The sequence below is a fragment of the Temnothorax americanus genome, unplaced genomic scaffold (assembly GCF_048541705.1).
Source record: "Temnothorax americanus isolate GAGA-0224 unplaced genomic scaffold, ASM4854170v1 Scaffold4, whole genome shotgun sequence".
NCBI lineage: Eukaryota > Metazoa > Arthropoda > Insecta > Hymenoptera > Formicidae > Temnothorax > Temnothorax americanus.
This window is the reverse complement of record NW_027509547.1, coordinates 4,031,594-4,052,292: the sequence shown is the minus strand read 5'-3', so window position 1 is coordinate 4,052,292 and position 20,699 is coordinate 4,031,594. Positions and strand designations below refer to the sequence as shown.

At 40.9% G+C, this 20,699-nt stretch overlaps 2 protein-coding genes across 17 annotated transcripts in view; both read right to left on the bottom strand.

Moving 5' to 3' along the window:
- LOC143902478 (WD repeat-containing protein 47) overlaps window positions 1-8,241 on the bottom strand; it is a 62,599-nt gene extending 54,358 nt beyond the window's left edge. Inside the window, exon 1 of the mRNA XM_077415432.1 lies at window positions 8,139-8,241. The gene's annotated coding sequence lies outside the window, so the exon portion shown is untranslated. The remainder of the gene's footprint in view (window positions 1-8,138) is intronic.
- Window positions 8,242-9,112: 871 nt separating this feature from the next.
- Hiw (MYC binding protein highwire) overlaps window positions 9,113-20,699 on the bottom strand; it is a 175,142-nt gene continuing 163,555 nt past the window's right edge. Inside the window, exons 19-43 of one of the 16 annotated variants that reach the window (XM_077415420.1) lie at window positions 20,308-20,670; window positions 19,952-20,158; window positions 19,497-19,702; window positions 19,284-19,434; window positions 19,009-19,210; window positions 18,856-18,930; window positions 18,601-18,781; window positions 18,113-18,303; window positions 17,926-17,952; window positions 17,665-17,730; window positions 17,208-17,297; window positions 16,601-16,830; window positions 14,912-16,456; window positions 14,670-14,841; window positions 14,194-14,579; window positions 13,978-14,107; window positions 13,506-13,912; window positions 13,315-13,429; window positions 12,971-13,161; window positions 12,472-12,897; window positions 12,020-12,391; window positions 11,737-11,961; window positions 10,891-11,663; window positions 10,444-10,811; window positions 9,113-10,365 (exon numbers count right to left, since the gene is read on the bottom strand). In XM_077415420.1, the coding sequence (XP_077271546.1) occupies window positions 10,250-10,365; window positions 10,444-10,811; window positions 10,891-11,663; window positions 11,737-11,961; window positions 12,020-12,391; window positions 12,472-12,897; window positions 12,971-13,161; window positions 13,315-13,429; window positions 13,506-13,912; window positions 13,978-14,107; window positions 14,194-14,579; window positions 14,670-14,841; window positions 14,912-16,456; window positions 16,601-16,830; window positions 17,208-17,297; window positions 17,665-17,730; window positions 17,926-17,952; window positions 18,113-18,303; window positions 18,601-18,781; window positions 18,856-18,930; window positions 19,009-19,210; window positions 19,284-19,434; window positions 19,497-19,702; window positions 19,952-20,158; window positions 20,308-20,670 (7,215 nt within the window). In that variant the 3' untranslated portion in view covers window positions 9,113-10,249. Of the gene's footprint in view, window positions 10,366-10,443; window positions 10,812-10,890; window positions 11,664-11,736; window positions 11,962-12,019; window positions 12,392-12,471; window positions 12,898-12,970; window positions 13,162-13,314; window positions 13,430-13,505; window positions 13,913-13,977; window positions 14,108-14,193; window positions 14,580-14,669; window positions 14,842-14,911; window positions 16,457-16,600; window positions 16,831-17,207; window positions 17,298-17,664; window positions 17,731-17,925; window positions 17,953-18,112; window positions 18,304-18,600; window positions 18,782-18,855; window positions 19,211-19,283; window positions 19,435-19,496; window positions 19,703-19,951; window positions 20,159-20,307; window positions 20,671-20,699 lie in introns of all 16 variants that reach the window. The other 15 variants (XM_077415414.1, XM_077415415.1, XM_077415417.1 and 12 more) reach the window with 15 other exon arrangements.

The window sequence follows — 20,699 nt, the reverse complement described above, 5'->3', positions numbered from 1 at the left end:
ACGTATACGCGTAATAAATTGGGTTTGTGCATTTTGTGTGCTTGTGTGCGAAATTGTACTGCTGACGGTCCTAGGACGGAGCAGCGACCGTGAATAATGCGATTAACTCCACGTAATTTGGTGTGACTATCGGTTAAAATACCAATTTTCGGTTTGTCACGTTATCCTTCTCATTGCACTGCAAAAGCACAAAGTGCTAAGGTTTCTTAATAATAGCTGTCTTGAATCCTACGTAAGAAACGAGGAGAAATACATGAATAATTCTTGCGCTTTACATTCACTATAATTTTTCACGAATAAAATAAATATTCTATTTAATGGAGTTTGTAAAATATATGGTATTAGACATTTGCGTTTTTTTTATTTTTCAAAAGAAAATGTATCATATAATTATAATGTATTAATATCAAAAATATTTGATCTAAAATAATCCTGTTTTCCATAAAAATAGCAAAAATTTAGAAAATTGAAAAAATCGCGTTATTAAATCGCGTTTTTTATTCTAATTAAGAACATCAAATATTTAATTCGCGTGTTAAGTGCTGATTTATTTTAATCGGGAGAAAGATCGTATACAAGATCGCTTTCTATGGCAATCGTGTAAGATTTAGGCGAAGCGTCAAGTTCAAGGTATTGGATGAGATACGTGCTATTTTAGCACGAACAATCGACTCACGATGACATTTACCGAAGTTCTTGCAGTCGTTTAAAAACTCATTTATCAATGTCGCAACTCATGTAACTTTGTTACCATAAGCTCATTACGATCTGTCTAAAGTCAAAGAAGCAAGTCACATTATAAGAATTATCCCATTGACACTCGCGTAGAATTAAATGTGACTTCTTCCTCAAAAGATGATTCAGATATTATTCCTGACGTAATTTATAACGTTCATGACGATGACACGATACGAAACCACAATCAACACAAATATTGCCGGAGCGACATCGCAAGTGTCATGTAATCTCGGAGTAGACCTGTTTATCGGTGATTCATATCGCTGCGAATCTTCCTAAATTTCTTATAGAGGTCAAAGCGAATCAACTAGATGAGTAATCCGGCGGTTTCCTCATTTCTCCAGTATTAACTAATGCCACAGAAAAATTGATCAACATAAGTCATATTTATGCTAATCAATTTTATGCTTAAATGACGATTTATGTAAGATGATAACAAATGTCTTTCTTTACTATGTCTATTTGTGTCTATACGAGAGTATGTTCTGCAATTTTACAAAATTCTTACTAAAGCTTTCCACACACGATATAAAACTACTAATACATCTATATTTTTCAACATTACAATTTGAAGTAGAACAAGACTTTTTCTATTTCGTGATTATTAAATGCCGATTTATATCAAGTTCGAGGGAAAAAATCAATTTTTTTTTAATATTCATTGTTGAATAAAATAAAATTATTCTATTTTCGTACATTTGTGTTAGTTATTTTGTTGTATTATTATCTTGCCATCGATTTCTCCCGAGCTCCCACAATTATCGGTACGTCTTCCACCGAGCATCAGGAAGAATTCGCTGATCGAGGCCAAGTTCGTGACGATGTCCGGCATCGTCTAACGTGATGCATCGTCACGATCGGAACTAAACATACTTTCGATCCACCGCATGTGCGTTCCGGCATGAACGACGCGTCGTCATGGGGCGTTTATTTCTCCGCGAGGAGAAACGATCTGGTAGAATTTCACCGACCCAAAAAACGACTTTTCTGACGTCGCACGAATCTTTTTTCCCCCCTCGCGGAGATATTCCTTCTTCCTACGACCGTTTCTTACGATACGGAAAAGAGATCGCGCGATGAATCGGAACTGATCGCTCGTACTTGAGGGATGATATTGTTCGACGCAAGGAAAAAAAACGATACGAGACCGCTTGAAAAAAAATGAGATCGCGCATTATCACGGAACTCGACGCCAAGTCATTTGGAGCAATTTGCGTTGAATCAATGCGTATCGCGGGGACTTGAATTCGTAACGGCTCCAAATTTATTACCGTACGTTGCCCGTTCTGACCGAATTCGTGCACATAACGCGATGTCTTGAGAGGTCAATCGTCCCACGATTATTGAAACGATTACTTTCAAAGTGCTTCCTCAATATACGATGTAATATCGCGATAAGCGCGTGGTAATTTTACACGATAGACACGTAGGAGCGCGTGCTAACTTTACATCATAAATACCGTGGTTAATTACCGAACCGTAATTGTTGAGAATGAGATCAGCATAATAGCACGGCTGTAGCGCTTCATTATACCTTCCTAGGGTATCCTTTGAGAAATCCTCAATTACAGCGATCGCCGATGACATTACGACGACCATGGTAGGGCTCGTATCCCATATCTCGGCGGATGAGAAAATCTTAAACGTTTTGACGCGTACAATCACCGCACTAACGATTTCATTCACTGCACATTCGCACAAATTGACATTTGACGACACCAGTTTTCCTCTCGTAAAATAATTCTTATAACTCCTCTTCGAGAGTCACGCTTGCTGCTCTATATTTAAAAAAACAGGTCCTTCATAAATCCGATTAAAATGCGATACGCGGTAATGCGTCGATTTTGCAAATCCGATCACGATCGTGAATCACCTTGAGGCCCGATTCATCTGGAATTTATCAATACTCATCGAGTCGACGACCCTAGATCAGTCGCGATCTGAGATAGCCTGGTCGATTTCTCGGAAGATGAATACCGCGAGATACCGGTGAGAAACGCGCGTTGCATGGGCCGGCACACGCCACTAACAATCGGCGAAGCAGGATCGAAGAGACACATAATACGACGACTGACACGGCAAGCAATTCACGTCGATCGGCTGGTCGGTGCGCGAATAATTGTTTTCTAAATTCAGATCACACGACTCACCGCGTTTTGTGTATAAACGACCTAGTACAAGGTAATAATTCAAGATAACTCGCGATCTCATTAAAAACTACTCGCTGCACTAATTAAATTAGTTTCGATGAAGTTCCAAGTGACATACATGTTTCACTTTTATTCCGAATTGACTTTTAAAATACCGTCCGAGAGATGTATGATCGCAAGGTAAATCAAAATAAAAATTCCTGCTCCATTTTTTGGAGATACCGAGTCGCGGTCCCACAAGGAAGAGCGTCGTCATCGACGGTTATACGGTTTCGGCGAGCGGCGGACTGCAAGTGTACGCGAGATCGCGGGAAGAACCAGCCGGTGCGCCGTCCGCAATGTCGAGGAGGAGAGGAAGAAGGTCCGAAGCACCGAAGGTGCTCGCGCCGGTTCCGAGGAGGCGCATTCACCTTGCCAGGCTCTTACGCACTTGTGTGCACGCGTAAGCGAGCCTGCGTTGTTGCCTCGGTCGCCCAGCGGGTCGTTGCGTATGCACGGTAAATGTGCAATGTCGAACCCGTGTGACCAACGAGTTTCTCTGTCACGATAACTCCGAAGCGCCGCGCCGGTCTTCCACAACCTTGATCTTGATCTATACGTTATATACGAAGTGTCGCGCCTTGGTCTGATACAGTTATAGTACAGCGAGAGCTCGTCAATTGGAAGCCACTCGGCTATTATGATCGAAATCGATATCAAGAGTAAGGAATCTTTATTTTTAACTACCATACAGAGGAAAAATAGCTAAGTCTCGACTTATCCTTTATATGGAATAGAAGTCTCTCTAATTTTCTCGAAACGGCACTCAAAAAGACAATAGCAAAAATTATTGTTATAAGATCTCCGATAAGTGAAAATGTCAAAATTTATTTATTCATAAAGATTGCTTTATGATAATTTTAATGTTCTCAAGTTAAAGCTAAAATTGTACATGGCTTATACTTATTATAGATAATAATATATTTAGTACACTAACTTCCTTCTAAAGTTATTCGTATATGTCATTAGTAAAAACGTTCAGAGATCAAAAAATAAGTTTGGAAAATTTATCTCTTAGATAAGTAAATTAATAATACAAGACACATATCTCTCACCATTAAGCTTAATTTTAAAGTATAACGTTGTTCAGTCTGTTACCGATAAAATCTTCACAAGCGAAAGAGGAGGATCGATAAACTAGCATGCTAACCGACAAGGAAAGTAATAGATAAGAAGAACCCGTAGGGCACTTCGTTTCATACGTCGAGAGGCAATTAGGCGAAGAAGGAATTCTCTGTTAAGAACCGCGGTTGGCAATTGTAAGATTGCTACTGAAAGAATCGGGAAGTCTTTGTTCTCGCTTAAAGACGAGAAATCGCTACGACGAATCGCTTATAGTATAATGTTCGAATAACAGAAGATAAGAATAGACGCGATTCTTGGCCAACCTGTAATTACTCGCAGCCGATTACAATGCCGTTAATCGCGCTAATGAGAGCACGCTGTGACGGAACTTATATGCGTTTAGAATGCATCGTACGCACACCTTGGTCACACTCTGAATACGATGAAACGACGACATTTAAATATCGCGAGCCGCTCTGCTGGATGATTACGAGCGACAAGAAAATTCGCGTGAAAAGAATCTCCTGCCGTTGCTTCACAAAAAACACCGTATAGTTATACGCATTCACCGAACAAAATTGGCGACTTTCCACTTCACATCTTCATTATATTATACGAAAATTGCATGCAAATTATACCACTGAATAATATATTTCATGGACGTATATTATAATGAACGCAACGTTTAAAAAATTTCAGACAAGCCCTGAGTCAAATCTCTCTCATTACTGAAAATCAAAGTTAAACTTATACAGTTCGTTTCTTGTTCATTTTAGAGTTTTTATATTTAGATTCCTTATTTATAAAATCATTAAAAAATGTCCTTATAACAAATCAATCATATTTTTTATTATATGCACTTTCATAAACTTTCCTTTCCAGTTTATAAATAAGATAAATGTCTTATATTGACTTATAACACTTTTCCGCCTACATAACAGTTCATTTATCAATCGATTAATTATCTCTATAGTCAATCGGGCAACTTGCCGACAAAGAAAAGGCGTGCATATATACGAGATGCGTTCGCAAACACATTTACATAATTAATGCACCTCACGTACCCACTGATGCGACAAGTTTGACATCTTTTAACTTTCTATTATAACAGCAAACGCGCCGCGAAAGAAAAGGAATCGAACCAAAGAGAAAATGTAAAGTTGTCTTTACACTTTCAAATGCACATACGTGCAAAATGAAATATATCAATATATAACGACACAGCTGATTCTCAATAATTTGCACATGGTACAGTTAATTAGCGTCATTAGATCAAATATTAGGATTCTCTACGCTTTAATTTAGAACGGGGAAACATCTCGCGTGTGTTAAATGACGAGCACGTGGGCATGAAGGTTGCGTGTTGAGCAACAACTATATTAGCATTTTACATAAACATTAAATTGCGCCATTGCCACAAAGATCTCATCGTTTATTATATTCATCTAATCCTCACATTTCAATATTCGTATTTTAGGCAGCGTAAAGTAGTTTTATTTTAACATCGCAATATAAGTTATATAAAATGCTAAATTATATTCTAACAATTTAAGAAGCCAGGGTGCCTTTTATTATATATATAGATGACTCAAGAATTAAATAAATTATATTTAAATAATGAATAATCAGGTACGCTTATATATAGAGAAACAATGTTCCATATGTGTGGCATCGTCACAAGAGCAATATTTTTCCCACCCGAATACTTATTTGTATATCAATAACGCCGATCCAATTATCGGGCGTGCCGATCGCAACATGTGTTTGATCGCAGTTCGTAGGTACCTGTATACGGGTAAAAATAACGGTATAAGTACGATGCGATCTCTCGTCGCCGAAACTGGTTCCCCGAATGCCTCGGAGAGCCGATTCCATTAAAAGGCGGTCCGCGCGGCGCGTTAAAACCGCAACCGCGGTTACGGGAAATAATAATAATCGTAGAGAACGCCTTCATGAATTTTCATATCAAACTAAACAGTTCGCGTCCCGCGCGATTCGCGGCGAGGCGATCGCACACGTGCGTGCACCTTGGTGACAGGTAATTCACTTCGGTGGAAAAACGGTGAGCGTTCTCGCTCAAAGAGATAGGTGCATTGTGCGCATCTAGCGCTTCGTCTGGAAGAGCGACAGGCGCGCGTGCTCGACGTTACGACGCGTGCTACGCACGTGTCCGAACCAGTTTCGCTTCGCGACGGCTCCCCCAAGAAGGTTCTCGAGGTGGAGCCTATATCGTCGTCTGAGTCGTCTCGTAAATCTCGTTATATACAACCCGACGAGATCACCCGTTCTATTAAACGTTCTTTCGCGCGTCCGATTTCTCGCGTGTCTCACGTGTGAGAAATTTTATTTCAATTTGTATACAACTGCATTTGACAAATTAATCCCGCTCGTGCTTCAAATAGTTTTACATTGAAATTACGGAGTTTAAGTACCTCTGAGATTTTAGCGCCGATTCGGCTGACATGCACAGCAGAGAAAAACGTTTCGTCTGCGTTAATCTCGATCGCGATACGCAGTCGGGCCATGAGCGAAATCGATTTAAATCTCGAGACGCCGCGTGATTTACCGTTCATCTGCACTGAGCGTGAAAAAAAAAAAAAAAAGAATGAACGAAGAAAAAACATCAGCAGCAAAATCTCGTCGGAATCGCGGGACTAAGAGGCTTGATGAATGCGATATTAACATTAACCACCTGTTCGTGCGGACGTCATTACTCGGCGATAAACACACACGTATAAATACAGGTGTCCACATTTTTTTGCGTGTATCCTTGCCCCGAAATTCAAAGCGCGTTCTGCTTTCAAATTTTTCACGCATTCCGTTCCCTTTTTTTTTTTAATTAAATAAATATTATTTAATTAGCGTTCCGCACGAAATTTGAAACAATTTCTCTCTCGTATCTGGCTTCAACTATAAACTTTCAAGCGCAATCGTGCAATAAATTATATTTATATGAATGAAATATGTATAAATATAAGTCATGTTTTATAAATTAAATATAAATATAAATTACATTAACCTTTAAATGTGCAATTTTTCGTAGCGTTCTGAGTGTCTTTACAAATAAATAATGATTTTCTGGGCCTTTGCATCTAATGAAAGAAGGGTCAGAAAGACCAGAGAGAAGGCCCTTTACAAATATATAATATACAAGGCGGCCACGCGTTTTCAGTTCGAATTTCATAAAGGAGAGTGCCTACACGAAGCATCAGAGCCCAGAGCATACATGCAAAGGGTTAAATAAGCTTACTCTATACAAGTTATGTTATACGCAGAGTGTTGAGAAGCAAATATAATTTTCGTACATAAACAGAAATTAACCCAGCTCGCGGTTATTTAAATCCGAGATGAAGTCAGGTATTAAATATTAACCGAAAGGATATATCTCGAGCCGGCGCACTGGATAACATGTCTCGGCGAGAGTCGTAAATAAAGCAATATCGCGGAGCAGCCATAACGGCAGCTGACGCTGACGGCACGTCCTGTGCGGCACGGTAGGCGCAATTAAACGCACGTTATGAATGAACCAGCGCAATGTCAGGGACGGTACTTATCCGAGGACGAGGCGACGTCGCGCGCATCCCCTGCGAGCTGACAGAACGCGCGCCTGCAAGTGAGGTTAAGACGTCGTCGCGGGGGAGGAAAGGAGTACGAAGCGAAGTGATCGCCGAAGGGCGAACGACCGGAAGTCCGCGCCGTTTTCACGACGAGTTAATTTCCTCGCGGGAATCGCGTGGGACGAGGAATATCCGAATCTGCTCCGAGTCGCGCGACGACTGAGGGAGAGAGAGAGAGAGAGAGAAAGAGACTCGCGCGCGATTGACGGCGAAACGTGATTTCGCTGGCGACCGGAGACGCGACCGCGATTCGCGATAAAAATAAACACGGCGATGCCGCGGAGGCTATGACAGCGGAAATGCCGCTGTCAGGGTGGCACGAACGCGCGTAGGAGCAGCTCACACGTCTGCTCACCCGCTCGCCGTGTCTCGCTCCCTCTCTCTCTCTCTTTCTCGGAGCAGAGACGGCTGCCGTGCCGTGTCGGTTGTCGCGCGACGGGAAACCCGCGCTCGCCGCCGGCGGGCGCGCGACGCGTCTCGGGGATTATGTAACTATTGTTGAACGGCATGTAAATAAAGGCAAACTTACCGCTGATCGAGGCGAAAAACGTCAAGATCGCGCGCACACACACACACGTCACACGTTCCGCGGAGACCGCTCGCGGCGCACTGCCGCGCGATGGCGCCCGCGCGTCGCCGCCATCTTGGATCGATCGCCGCCGCCGTCGGCGGTCGGCGGCCGATGGCCGGGTGGGACGCGTGAATCCGTGAATTTTCCAACTCGTCCGTGTGCGGAAACAACGATGGAACGATTGTGTGAGAATCTTTTCTATTCTTGCAGATATTCCGTAATTTCCGTTTTAAACGAAGACGGTAATATTACGCAATACGTGTAATCCGATTAATTCAAAATTCAACCGGCAGAAATTACTGAACAGCGAAATTTCAAACTGTATAATTCCCTAATCTCTAATCTCCTTTCCCACGTATGAAATAACGAGATTAATATTTGTATCCATTAACAAAATAGTATAACGTATTGATAAGTTAATTTCCGATTAAGTCAATGCTTGATCGACTTTATCATATGGAAATGCAATATATTATATATAATAATCATAAAACTTAAATTCAACCGACAGAAATTGCTTACAGCGATATCTCTGACTACATAACTCATCGCAAGCTCTCATTTCTCTCTTCACATGTCAACTAATAAAAGAAAAATTATATATATATCTATCTATTTACAAAACATTATTATTTAATAATTTAATCGCCGAATTTATCGCGAAAATGCAATACGATAGCGCGATTGATTTTGCAAAGTTAAAGCTAGGACATTTCAGTTTCAATCTTTTTGTCTCTACATTCCTAGCCAACGCAGAATATTCTAATAATATTGTAGCAATAGTATAACATCTAGTTATATTGCGAGAATCTTACACTATGGCTGTTCTGCGTTGCCAGAATTGCAAGTATACTGTAATCTCGTCTAACGCTAATTCTAATTATTATAGTCACCGATAGTGAAAGTCTCGCGATGCGAAATAAAACGACCCGTTTGATTCTTCGCCATTTAATGTTTTCTTATACATTTAGAACATAAATAACAACAACTAATGCGCGTAACACGTATCACGTCGATTCATTTGAGAAGGGATTATTGGTGAAACGCAAAATATAGCGAGGTTTCCAAGTTCTCTCTCTCTCTGTGTACGATAATAATAAATAAATAGTATAAATCTCGGAACGTATCGGCAAAATGACACTCGCAATTGTCATTTGATTCTTACAAGCTTCTAAGCTTAAAGCGTACACGACCATTAAACACAGTTATTTGCGGAAATAATGTATTTGAAATATTATGAGCATCGAGCGAGTAATAGGAATAATATTAAGTGCGTGTACATATACATACACGCGACTGTTGAAAAAGTATAAAAACAAATGAAAATCGCAAAATGCAATTATTAGAGTGACTTGTCAACTGCTTTATCGAGATGCATCCAGACATAAAGGATTTGATATATATGTATATAATTATATAGAATTATATATATAATTATTTGTATATATATATATATATGCATATATACATATATATATAGGTATATGTATGTATGTACGTATAATTATATATATTGTATATATAATGTATACAATTATATGTTAATAATATATATATGTATATATAAATTATGTAACCTGATTTTATCTATCATCATCACCCGTTTCTATTATTTAAATGATATTTAAAGTAACATAAGTTCTTAAATATACATTTCCTTTACATACAATAATTATCATCCGAGTATCATTTATCGATACTAATTATTCGATCATTTCTTATAAATAGTATAGAGAATTACATTATTTTACGAAGTAAAATACTTAAGAGTCATAATTGTATATGGATATCTCTATTATATCGTGCATGTGACGTACAATCCAAACTCGCTTCTTGATTTGCATAAGAAAGTTTGATACACAAGCTTACGCGTATTTCTGTCTACCGTCAATAGCTAAATTACTAAATTTACGGAGATAGAAACGGCTTATTCATTACTTAACAGGTATATCCTCTCGCGTCCGCAGGCTTATCACCGTATTAAAGGGATGCGTTTCATTCTAATATATCCTACTGTAATTTGCGTCAATTCCAAATTTTATGAAAAATCACAAAACAGCACTGGAGGCTTAGAACGTGTGCGCGTTGCGGCAAATGCCGCAACCTAGAGCGAACTCTTCTCCAGTCGGTGGATGTTTCACATGCAGTGGACATTCGTCCCCTTCCAGTTGCTTAGCCTTGGGACCTTCGAAAGGAAAAATCAGTGTTATACGTTTGGAAAATAATTACCGTTATGAGAATCAGAAAAGCGTATTTTACGTACCAGCGGGACACATAGGCAGCTCACTCTTCGGAATAGTGGTAACACGCTGAAAGTCATCGTGGCAGGGCTTGCAAAAGTGCGTGGTTCCGAAGCAGAAGAATACCGCCACTGAACAGCAATATCGGCATTTATACTCGAGGAAGTCTGCCCCGTGTTTCGGGCACATCTGTGCCCTCGCTACGTCGCTACAACCGCCGCATACTAGTTCGGCAGGGTCGAACGATTCTCCACCTAACTGTGCGTCGCAGCGCGCCTCGCCACCGTAGTAAGCCTTCTGACACTTGTAGCACACGTAATACGCATACCGTTCCATCGCGTAAGCAGCGGGGTCTTGATAACGACCGCCAGGTGCAAAAGCTCCTTCGGCCCTGCGGAAAAACGAAATAATTTCAATACAGTTATATATCACGTCGATCTTATGTTCAAGTATTGACGAGAAGATATTACTTGTGCAAGCCTTCGTATTCCAAGCGCATTAACGCCTTCCTTCGTACGTCTTCGTAGAGCTCCTTCACAGTTGCCAATTGTTCGGACAATGTCGGATGATCCATCGGTATTTTGCAGATCGGACACAGAGAGAAGCCGAATGTGATTCGTGGTCCCACCCAACGCTTCATCAGGACGTGTCGGCAACAATGCAGATGAAACACGTGGCCGCACTGCAACTGAATCGCCGGTGCGCAAGACAGGGCCTCGGTGAAGCAAATCATGCACATGTCATCGGCGTCCTGTTTCAAATCGGTCCCTGGTAAGCAACGATGGAGACAAGGCAGGCAAGTTCTCTCATTTCTAACACCCCCACAAATGTGACCGCAAGGGTGGACCATGTTACACGCGTTTTTCGCGTGTTCCTGACAATCGTGATCGGCGCAAATGTTGCCTATTGCTAGTAACCCCGTGTTTCCCGTGGTACCGCAAAATCGACAAATACCAGTAGTGGCGCCAACCGGCTTCCTGGGCGCGCCGTCGCGAAATTCTATCAGTGCCTTCAGCGTCTTGCTATCTGCCAAAGCCAAGATCCAGAAGAGCTTCGTTCGTCCACAACCTTCGTGAAGATCCACCCGTATCGCTTCTTCTTCCTCCTTACACACTTGTCTGAGATGCGTTCTCGTTCTTCTGTGAAGGTGTAGAATTCTATCGCATTCCGCGCACAAATTACCGCAGACGTTACATTGAATAATGGCCGTGGTTTCGTCATCATCGTGATTACTACATGTTGGCTATAAAAAAAAAAACAAAGTCAGTTACTCTTACACTGTACACGGTAGTTTGAAAATGCAATGATAATTTTACCCGAGGTGGCAGTGGCTGTCCTTCAGAACCGCTCCATTGACCAGACGACAATCTTTCTACGTGTTCCGAATTCAAAACGCACAGAGAAGCGAGTGCTAACCATAACGTCGGAGATCGAAGGCATTCAGTAGGATCGCGACTTTTCTCGTTCAGTCTAGTTAAGTTTAGGATATTTTCCGCTATAGCCGCTTTCGTTACAGATGCCCATTCGTCCGATAACTTACCCTAATATAAAGAAGACATTAGTTTAGGTATTACAAAACGAACCAATCGTGATACTCACCGATGCCATGTCCTTCAAAAGTTGAATCATCACTTCGGCCAGCTTACGCGTCATGCAGCCCCGTAACCACCATCTCGTTCCAACATAACTTTTCGGGTGAATGCTGGTAGCTAACGAAACAGTTTGAAGCGCTTTTCCGTTGTTTTCCTTTCCTTTTACTTTGACTTGCACAGTTAATGCTTTCGCAATACAGCTTAAAAATACATCGAGAATTCCGGCGGAATGTTCGTCGAATTCCGAAGCATGAGTAAAACCGCTATTCGCTGCGGATACGATGCTGAAATCAGTAGGCGGCAGTCGTTCGACGTTTATAACGTTCGCTAGTGTTTCAGGTTTAATTTCGGGCAATATTCGTCGTAAGAGAGATGTTACCTAAAAAATATAAAACAATATATTGTAGCGAAAATTATTTCAAACCTCACGTTTAATTTTACAACGCCAATAAAACATACTTGACGTTGCACCCTTGCCGATCCGGTGTGCAATAAGCTCAGTAAATCTTTTAATAACCCAGTCTGATGCGATAAGTAATATTGTCCTACAGAACTACCGCTTAGAGCAAGAACCATAGAAAGCATTTCGAAGCAATAAGTATCGGCCGCTTTTGGAAGATCACTATTGTCGCTCAACACGCTATTAGCGGGCGTCGGCGAACATAAAAGTGTCTCCCATTCTTCTCTCAAGCGTATAGTCTCCTTTCTAATCGCTTGCACGATATGAGTGCACACTTGTTTCTGCAAATGTGTTAAATTGCTTCTGCTGAACAATATTCCAACCATATGCTCCCGGAGATCGTTACTGTCCTCCAAATCTTCATTAGCACCTTCGGTCGGTTCCATCTGTTGTTGCTTTTCTCCTTGTATAAGTTTACCAAACACCTGTAATACGCAACGCGACATTGCAGAAAATGTTACAATGAAAGGTAAATTACGATAAATCATGTCTACTCACCTGAGATGTGATTAGTCGAAACACCTTCAAAGTTTCTGCCTCGCAATTTCTTTGTTGTATAGTCTGTGCGCTTAGCTGTTTTCCTACTTTCAGAGATCCTCCTTCAATCTCGCCCAGCATTCTGATTTGACGAACTCTCAGAGAGTTATCTGGGCCCTTTAGTTCCATACCCACAACTATATGGCGTTGATCTGTGAAAAAAAATATTACAAATCCTAAACAAATTATATTATTGCATGTAGAGGGGCAGAATTAGCATTCTTGAAAGATACATTTTCTTTGAATATGTTCATGTTTGAATAACGTTCATCTTATATTAATAATTATAATTTTTTTTATATTACCAGTGATGGGGCAATTAATCCAACCAGCTGATCTACTTTCGATCTCTACAGATCTTAATTTTATCATCTCGTCGGGGTTGACACCAGACAGGAAAGTTACGCTGGATACTTTATGCTTGTGAATAAATTTCAAATTAGACAAATATTATTTGACAAAAGCACGTCAGTTTTATGGAAAAAAAAGAACTTACTGTTAAATCGCGGCAATTATCGATGTGTACATACAACATCCTGGGTAAAGAGTGAGCGCCACAGAGAATTGTAATCACTTTAGTTTTATTACGATCTTCGTCTCCAGATTCCCAAAATGTTTCTGTTGAATTGTCTGTTAAGCTACCAATCATGGCTTGTCTACTAGAGGCTTTGATCTCAACGCTGGACGTTAAGTCTTTCAAAGCTTCTACCCAACTGTTTATCTGTTGTGAAACTGTCGACTGATGGCTCTCGTGCATACTCATCGTAACATCTTCTTCTTCTTCGGATCGTGAGAGAATTTTACTGATGTTGCTAAATACGTGACTTCTGTGTAGAAACATATGATCTGCTGGCGTAAATCGAATACCCCAACATCGAATCGCAGCTTGTTGTAACGGAGATCCTATAAATCAATATTATTATAGTATATTTATTAAATATCTTTTTTAATTTGCTGAAGCAACTTACCAAGTGGTGGTAATAGCATTAAATCCGCAATTGTTTGCAGTAAAGTATGAAACACAATAGGTAGCGGATGTACGGACTCTCCGGCTATTACTAAATCACTTAGAGGATGCTCGCTGACACCAATCATATCCTACAAATTAAAAAGTATATTATAATATTAAATATCATATTCGTTTACATTAACAAATAAATTCTTATTGAAAATATATCACTTACGTGATCTTCCTTCTTCTCCGTTCGGTTATCATCATCGTTCGCATCTGTACTGTCAGAAGGAACAACCGGTGTAAGAGACGAGACGAACCACCAAAGTAAGTCGTGCAAACAAATTGGTTGCGTCACGCTTCTCAAAAGCCAATTTAACGCCTGCATCGCGTAAACTCGACAGGCGGCACGGCGCAACGCTTGCTTCATCGCAAGCTGCAGATGCTGCAAGTTGTGCTGTTGAAGAACGAACAACATTACAGGTCTCATGAGAATCTCTATCCGATCGTTACTCGCTACTTCGGTTTGACTAGTGGATACTATAGCAGATTGATCCATTGATGGCACTAGTTTCTGCAGTGCAGCGGATGGATAACATAGAAGCGAAGAACCCGCCTCTGAAAAGTAGCAAAATACATTATCAATATTTATTCGGGAAAAAATTATCTCCGGCTTATTTTTAATTATCATTTAAAGTAAAATCGTACCGTTATTCATTTCGCTACTGCTATTATTTCGTTTCCGCATCATAACGACTCTACCATCGTTACTATTTCTGGCCCAAGGTGCACCGGTAGACATAGATACCGATCTATGAAACGTGCTACGATTTTTGCCGCTTTCATTATCACTATCACTCGTTGGGTATTCTGATAATGGCTGCAAGTAAGACGATGATGATTAAAGGGATGCCGATTATTATAAATAGAAAAAAAAAATATTTTTTTACCCTGCCGTTTGTATTGTTAAACGTGCCGCTGTTTCCCTCATAATTATTTTGTTGTCCATTTTCACGTCTCAGAGTTTCTTCGTAATACCTTTCGTCGTGACTCTGCGAGTGATGAACACCTAAGGCTTGCAAACATTGGAATGGTCCAGTTGGCGGAAATGGTCCTGTTGCCTCGGGAGGGCTATAATTCTCAGCTACGGACGATAAAGTCTGTGACGGTCGTCTCTGATGTTTAGGGATATTAAACCCAGAAGCGCTAGCCAGATCCAACAGAAACATCGCATTGTTCTTCATAATTATGTGAGTTTCGTTTCCGCCGGGACTATTAATCGGAGATAAGACTTTGCTCGTGCCGTTCTTTCTTTTAGAAATCCCGCTGACAAATTTCTTCGCAAACTTACTCTTTCTGGCTTTCAGATATTTATCTCTACACGTGTCACAGATTAGATACCACGAGCTACCACCGACCCCGCCATCGCCGCAATTGCCTGCCCACCCAACGCAATAATTTCCGCCACTGTTGTATCCTTTTCCGCCCGCGTGCCAGCCGCAGCCTGGATGCATCATCTTCATATGATAAGTGACTGGATGTGGGAACATCAAGCCACAAAGTTCACAGATAGTCTCGCGTTCAATTCCCGCTAAAACCTCAGACGCGTTTGCTCTGCCGATAGGCTTCCATTCCTTCTTCTTCCGGCTGCCTTTCTTCTCACGTTCTTTCACTTTCTCCTCTCTAGGACGTTTCTCCGGTATCGGTCGTTTCGCCAGCTTCATCGTTTGTATCTGCGATATGGGACTGGGCAGAATTGATTGTTGTTCGATGGCTTGCAGGCAATTGGTACTGAGTTCTTCCCATAGAAAAACTAGGCTCTTTAACGCCGGTGGTAGTACCGCGACCGTATGAAATTCAGGCAGGGAAATAAGCTTGCCCGTACTCGCCTGAATTTCTTCTTTGATCGTGATCTCCTGCTTTTTCCTACTCCTATTGGCATTAGCATTTGCGGCTGAACGCGTGAGAGTCTCCAACGTGCTGGGCTGAATGTGCAAATAATTCCCGGCGTTCGTCACCTCGACGGAGTGTCTCTGACGTGCTTTTTGCTCCTGTTGCTGTTTATCGCTGGATTGCACCATGGTTTGCCTGGTTACGACCAGTGCACCCTGTTTCGGTAAACTAGGGTGAAACTTAAGAAAACTAGCGCAAGCCATAGCATCGTGTACAATTCCCTCGTGCCACAAAAACGCAGCGAAAACAGCTCTCAGGCACTCCGCCACGGAAGGACTGATCGCTTCTTTCACCTTGTCTTTACATAAATTTAGAGCACGATTAGGACTAGGACTCTGTTGAGCGTTGGCGGGTGACATAGCACGTTTTGCTCTCGTTTTCACGGCTTTCATGTGATCTCTCCTGTTCATTTTCGGCGAGTGTCGCTCGTCCTTTACTCCGGATGAACCGATGTTGAAATGACCCTTCATAGCCGTCGTAGCGCTCTCGGGGCTTGTCTGCGTTTGCGCTTGAGATACCTTGCGCGGACTTTCTTGCGAATCCTTTAAGAAACAATATACTTCTGAATTCTTTGCATAATTCTATAGACGCTATTATGTATAAAAGTCTTCTCACGTGTCTTTTCTATCGAGAAAGATAAGCGTTTAAGCTTATCGGAAAGAAGGCTTTTACGCTACATTACTTACAGCACATTCCTTCTTGGGAGTGTCGGGCGGACTAGCTATGCTGCCCTCAGATCTCATATGTAAAGAACTGCAACTTGGACTCGGTGATAGATCACGCGTATTGGCAGTAGTGCTAATACCGCTCGGTGACTGTGATGGATCTCTCGTCAGGCTGCTAACCAAGGCACTTGTATCGCTTTGCGTTGAGCCGCGACGTTGCGACGTTATACTGTCAACCATCCCTCCTGACACTTTAAAAGAAAAACAACAATAATGTATTAACAATCAAGTTGCACAATTTTCAGAAGATACACATTTCGGATATTTAATTCAGATGGCAAGGATATCGGTTTCTCACCTTACTGGTAGTGACAGAGCAAGACATTTACAACATTCGCTTATTACAATTCATTCAAAGAGTTTAAATCGTGCAGACTCTTGCAGACACGTGCGAACGTGTTGAAAATTAAAAGTTTCAAAGGATATGTAATATGTATCTTGATATTTATTAAAGTGTAAAAATAATAGCAATATGGAATCTTACAGCTTGTACTATAACTGTTTGTAGTACAAATCTCAATGTATTGTAAATAGGATAGGGTGAATTAGCGTGTATTAGTGATCTTACCTAACGGGGAGAGGCCGACACTTCGGGGGGAGCCGCAGAGTACAGGGCTGCTACTCATACTCTCTCCCCCTCCTATCGCGCTTCTCCCACCTAATAATTTTGATTAATTGTAGTATATTTATGTTGTGTCGAGTATATCTTAATCGCAAAGCTTTACCACATTCTCGGATTGCGCAATAAAGAGTTTACTTTGTGCGTATGTAATCAGTCGTATCATGCGTGTGCAAAGAACGAAACGATGTCGCGTGCCATTCCGATTGCAACTACGTTATCGCGCATGCATAATACGATATCGTAATATTCACTGATCAATACGAAGTGAATTCTATCGTGCCATCAATCCTATATGTGAAGTAAATGGTGATAATTACAAGAAATCTCCGAAGATACAGAAATTGTGCACTATTCGATATCTTACAACTCCAGTACGGTAATTCAATAGGATAGCAGCGAGTACCTGGTGCGTTAGCAGCAGGAGGGAAGAGGCAATTGCCAGAAACAGCTGGCTGTCGACTGGACCCAGCTAAGATCAACATGACTAATTTGTTTTAACTAATCCACATATAGAGCGTATTCAATATCATAGTTAATATAATTGTCTAAAATTGTTCTATTATCTATCGTATATTTTATTATAATATTACTATATCAAATATTATGTCTTTATTCTAATACACAATAGAGAAAAAATACGTGAATACATAAAATATTATCTTACAAGTATCAGCATCCGTTCTCACAGCTTCTGAAATAATTTCATTTTCAAAGCGATTGTAACGCCAAATTATACAAAAGTACACACACGAACGTATAACGTTAAAAGTGAATTATAGAAATAAATCAGAGGTTTGATAGAGAAATGATGATCACACGTATTCAACGCAATGCAAGTAACACATACGTACCGGGTATTGGGACTGGACTGGAAGAAGGGCTGTGAAATCTTGGTGACCCACCTTGGGGATTCTTTGGCGAAGAACTTCTTGACATTCGCCGCGGAGTTTCTGGCGGTGTCGCTCCATTGCCATTTGCGCGGCTCTCTCCCATCGCTTTTACCAACTCCTTCACAGATACGCCCATGAATTCAGAAAAATCTCTGAAAATCATTAATAATACATGCTAAGATGGATACTTGTATATTTATATATTAATAGGAAATTTTTAATTTAAAAAATTTAAGAATTTGCAATTTACGATAAGATGAAGCAATATGACTTAACTTTTATGCACGAAAAAATCGATAATCTCGAAGTTCATGTATGAAACTCAAAAGAAATTTTTAAAATTAAAAAAAAACTGCATAAATAAATCCTTTAACTTAAAAAAATTGCACTCCATTGAAGATTTAAATATTAAAAACTTTTCAGAAGAATATACACATGCGAATAAATACCTGCCCGGAGAACTTCTTTTTTCTCTATGACATTTGTCATCCCCTCTCAGCCATTTTTGAAGAGCGCTAAATTTTCCTCCGCCACCTTCTCTTTCCCGTTCCTTCGCTACTCTTTCCTTGGAGTGAGGTTTCGGGAACTTTGGCGTGCCATCAGCTTTTTCTGGTGTGAAACGTTCGCTTCCTAAAACACATACATTTAACAAATGTTTGAATGCAACAAGTTATTTAATTGGATTTCTTTTTACGACGATATACCTGGGGAGTCGTGTTGATTGTACGAGCCAAAAACAAATGGGTTTGTGCTGCAACCATCAATAGATTCCGCCGTATCTGGTGTGTAATTTTGCGTGGTAAAGTTGAAGCCTTCATGACTAACGGAAGGTACGGAAAAATCGAAACCTTTATTACTTGGTGATAGGGCTGGGTCCGGTATCATCGGCTTCTTCTCAATCGGATCGTTTTCTAACTCCTGCTCGAGTTTCATATAAATTACGCTGGTCTGTTTATTAATCGCAAGCGACCATGCCTCTACGCCTCGACCCTTATCGAAGCAATATTTAGCCACTGAATCATCATCGATGCGCACCCAAGTTCCTTCGTGATTTACGCACTGTAAGAGATGAATCACGAAGTGCCATATAAAAGGAGAGATGCGGGTACTTAATAGTAATAGATCAACTTACATATTCTTGAACTGTCACGGTATTTCCAAGCGCTAACATTCCGATCGGCGCGCCTTTCAAGCTCGGTTTGCTTCTAATGTTGTGTCCGGAAGCCCCACATTTCACGACTATCATACTTCTTCCGGCGTCGAAAGTCACCGTTTTTCTCTTGCTGCAAGCATTAAATTAAGAAATGGTCGAAAATGGATGACAAATGAGACATTTCTTACGTACTCATCGCTAGTGTCAGGACGTTTCCGCAAAATAGTCTCCTTGATGACTTGATCCAAAATGGATTTTGGTTCCTCCACAGGGAGAAGCAGAGTTTTTCCTAAATGTTGATTATATTGTAAGCACCAGGCCTCAAGATGACTACTATTACAGTATTCCTTGATCGTCTCTGCGTTTAATCGCAACCAGACACCATCGTCATTATGAATCTAGCCAAACAAAAACAGAAAGAATTTATTATCTTAAACACTTGAACATTTAATTCGTCTTAAAAATGTGTAGAAGAATAATTTAAATGAAAATTGTACAAGATAAGAATAAACAAAATATTTTTTCCGATTTTGCGTTCCGACATCTTCGATTTTAACGAAAATGTTTTATTTGTTCGTCCTTAGAGCAAGCTTTAAAATAAATTCAATATTAAAGCGTCAGTAATTAAAGCTTGTTAATGGTATTACCTCATCAACGAAAGCTATAGTGCCGTTAACCGAGACGAATCCGATCTGTTCGCTTTGCAGCGACGGATGGGCTCGTATTCTCAAGCCGGCGCTGTTCTTCGCCACGAATTTTCTGAGTCTGCTCGGCTGAAGCTGAGGCTTTTTAACAATGTTCTGAGTTGGTGGTTGCATGCCTTGCGGAGGTTCCTTCACCTCGACTTTGTAATTCTAAATAAAGCGGAATTGGATTAGTCTACCTAAAGCCTATTTTAATTTCAAAAGCTTATTTCCGACTACAAAAGCAGAAATTAGAATTGAATTCCGTCTAGCCCTGAATATCACGAGTATTCTCGAGAGCTAAATGATCTACTACGCACATCCTCCATGTTGTAACCATCCACCGTAATCATCAGCGAGTACCATCCGACGGAGGATGGGGTCCACGTAGCGCTGTAACTTCCATCGCCGTTAGGCCTGACCAGCATACTCTCGCTCGACCTCTTCACGGCGGGTGACATGAATCTCAGCTCCTCGAACGAGTAATTCTGATAGGCCTTCATGATGGTAATGGCGTAGAAGCACATTTTGTTGTTGATGGTCACCTCGTACGGAACGTCCAAGGATGGTTGCGGGTGACCGCCAAATGTCATGGGGTCCGGTTGAGAGACACGACGGATCTTTCTACTCTGGTCGGAGTCCGTGATATCCGTCTTGTCGATCGGCACCGCTTTGACTTCGATCTGTAAAGAGATGATTTGCGTTCTCGACG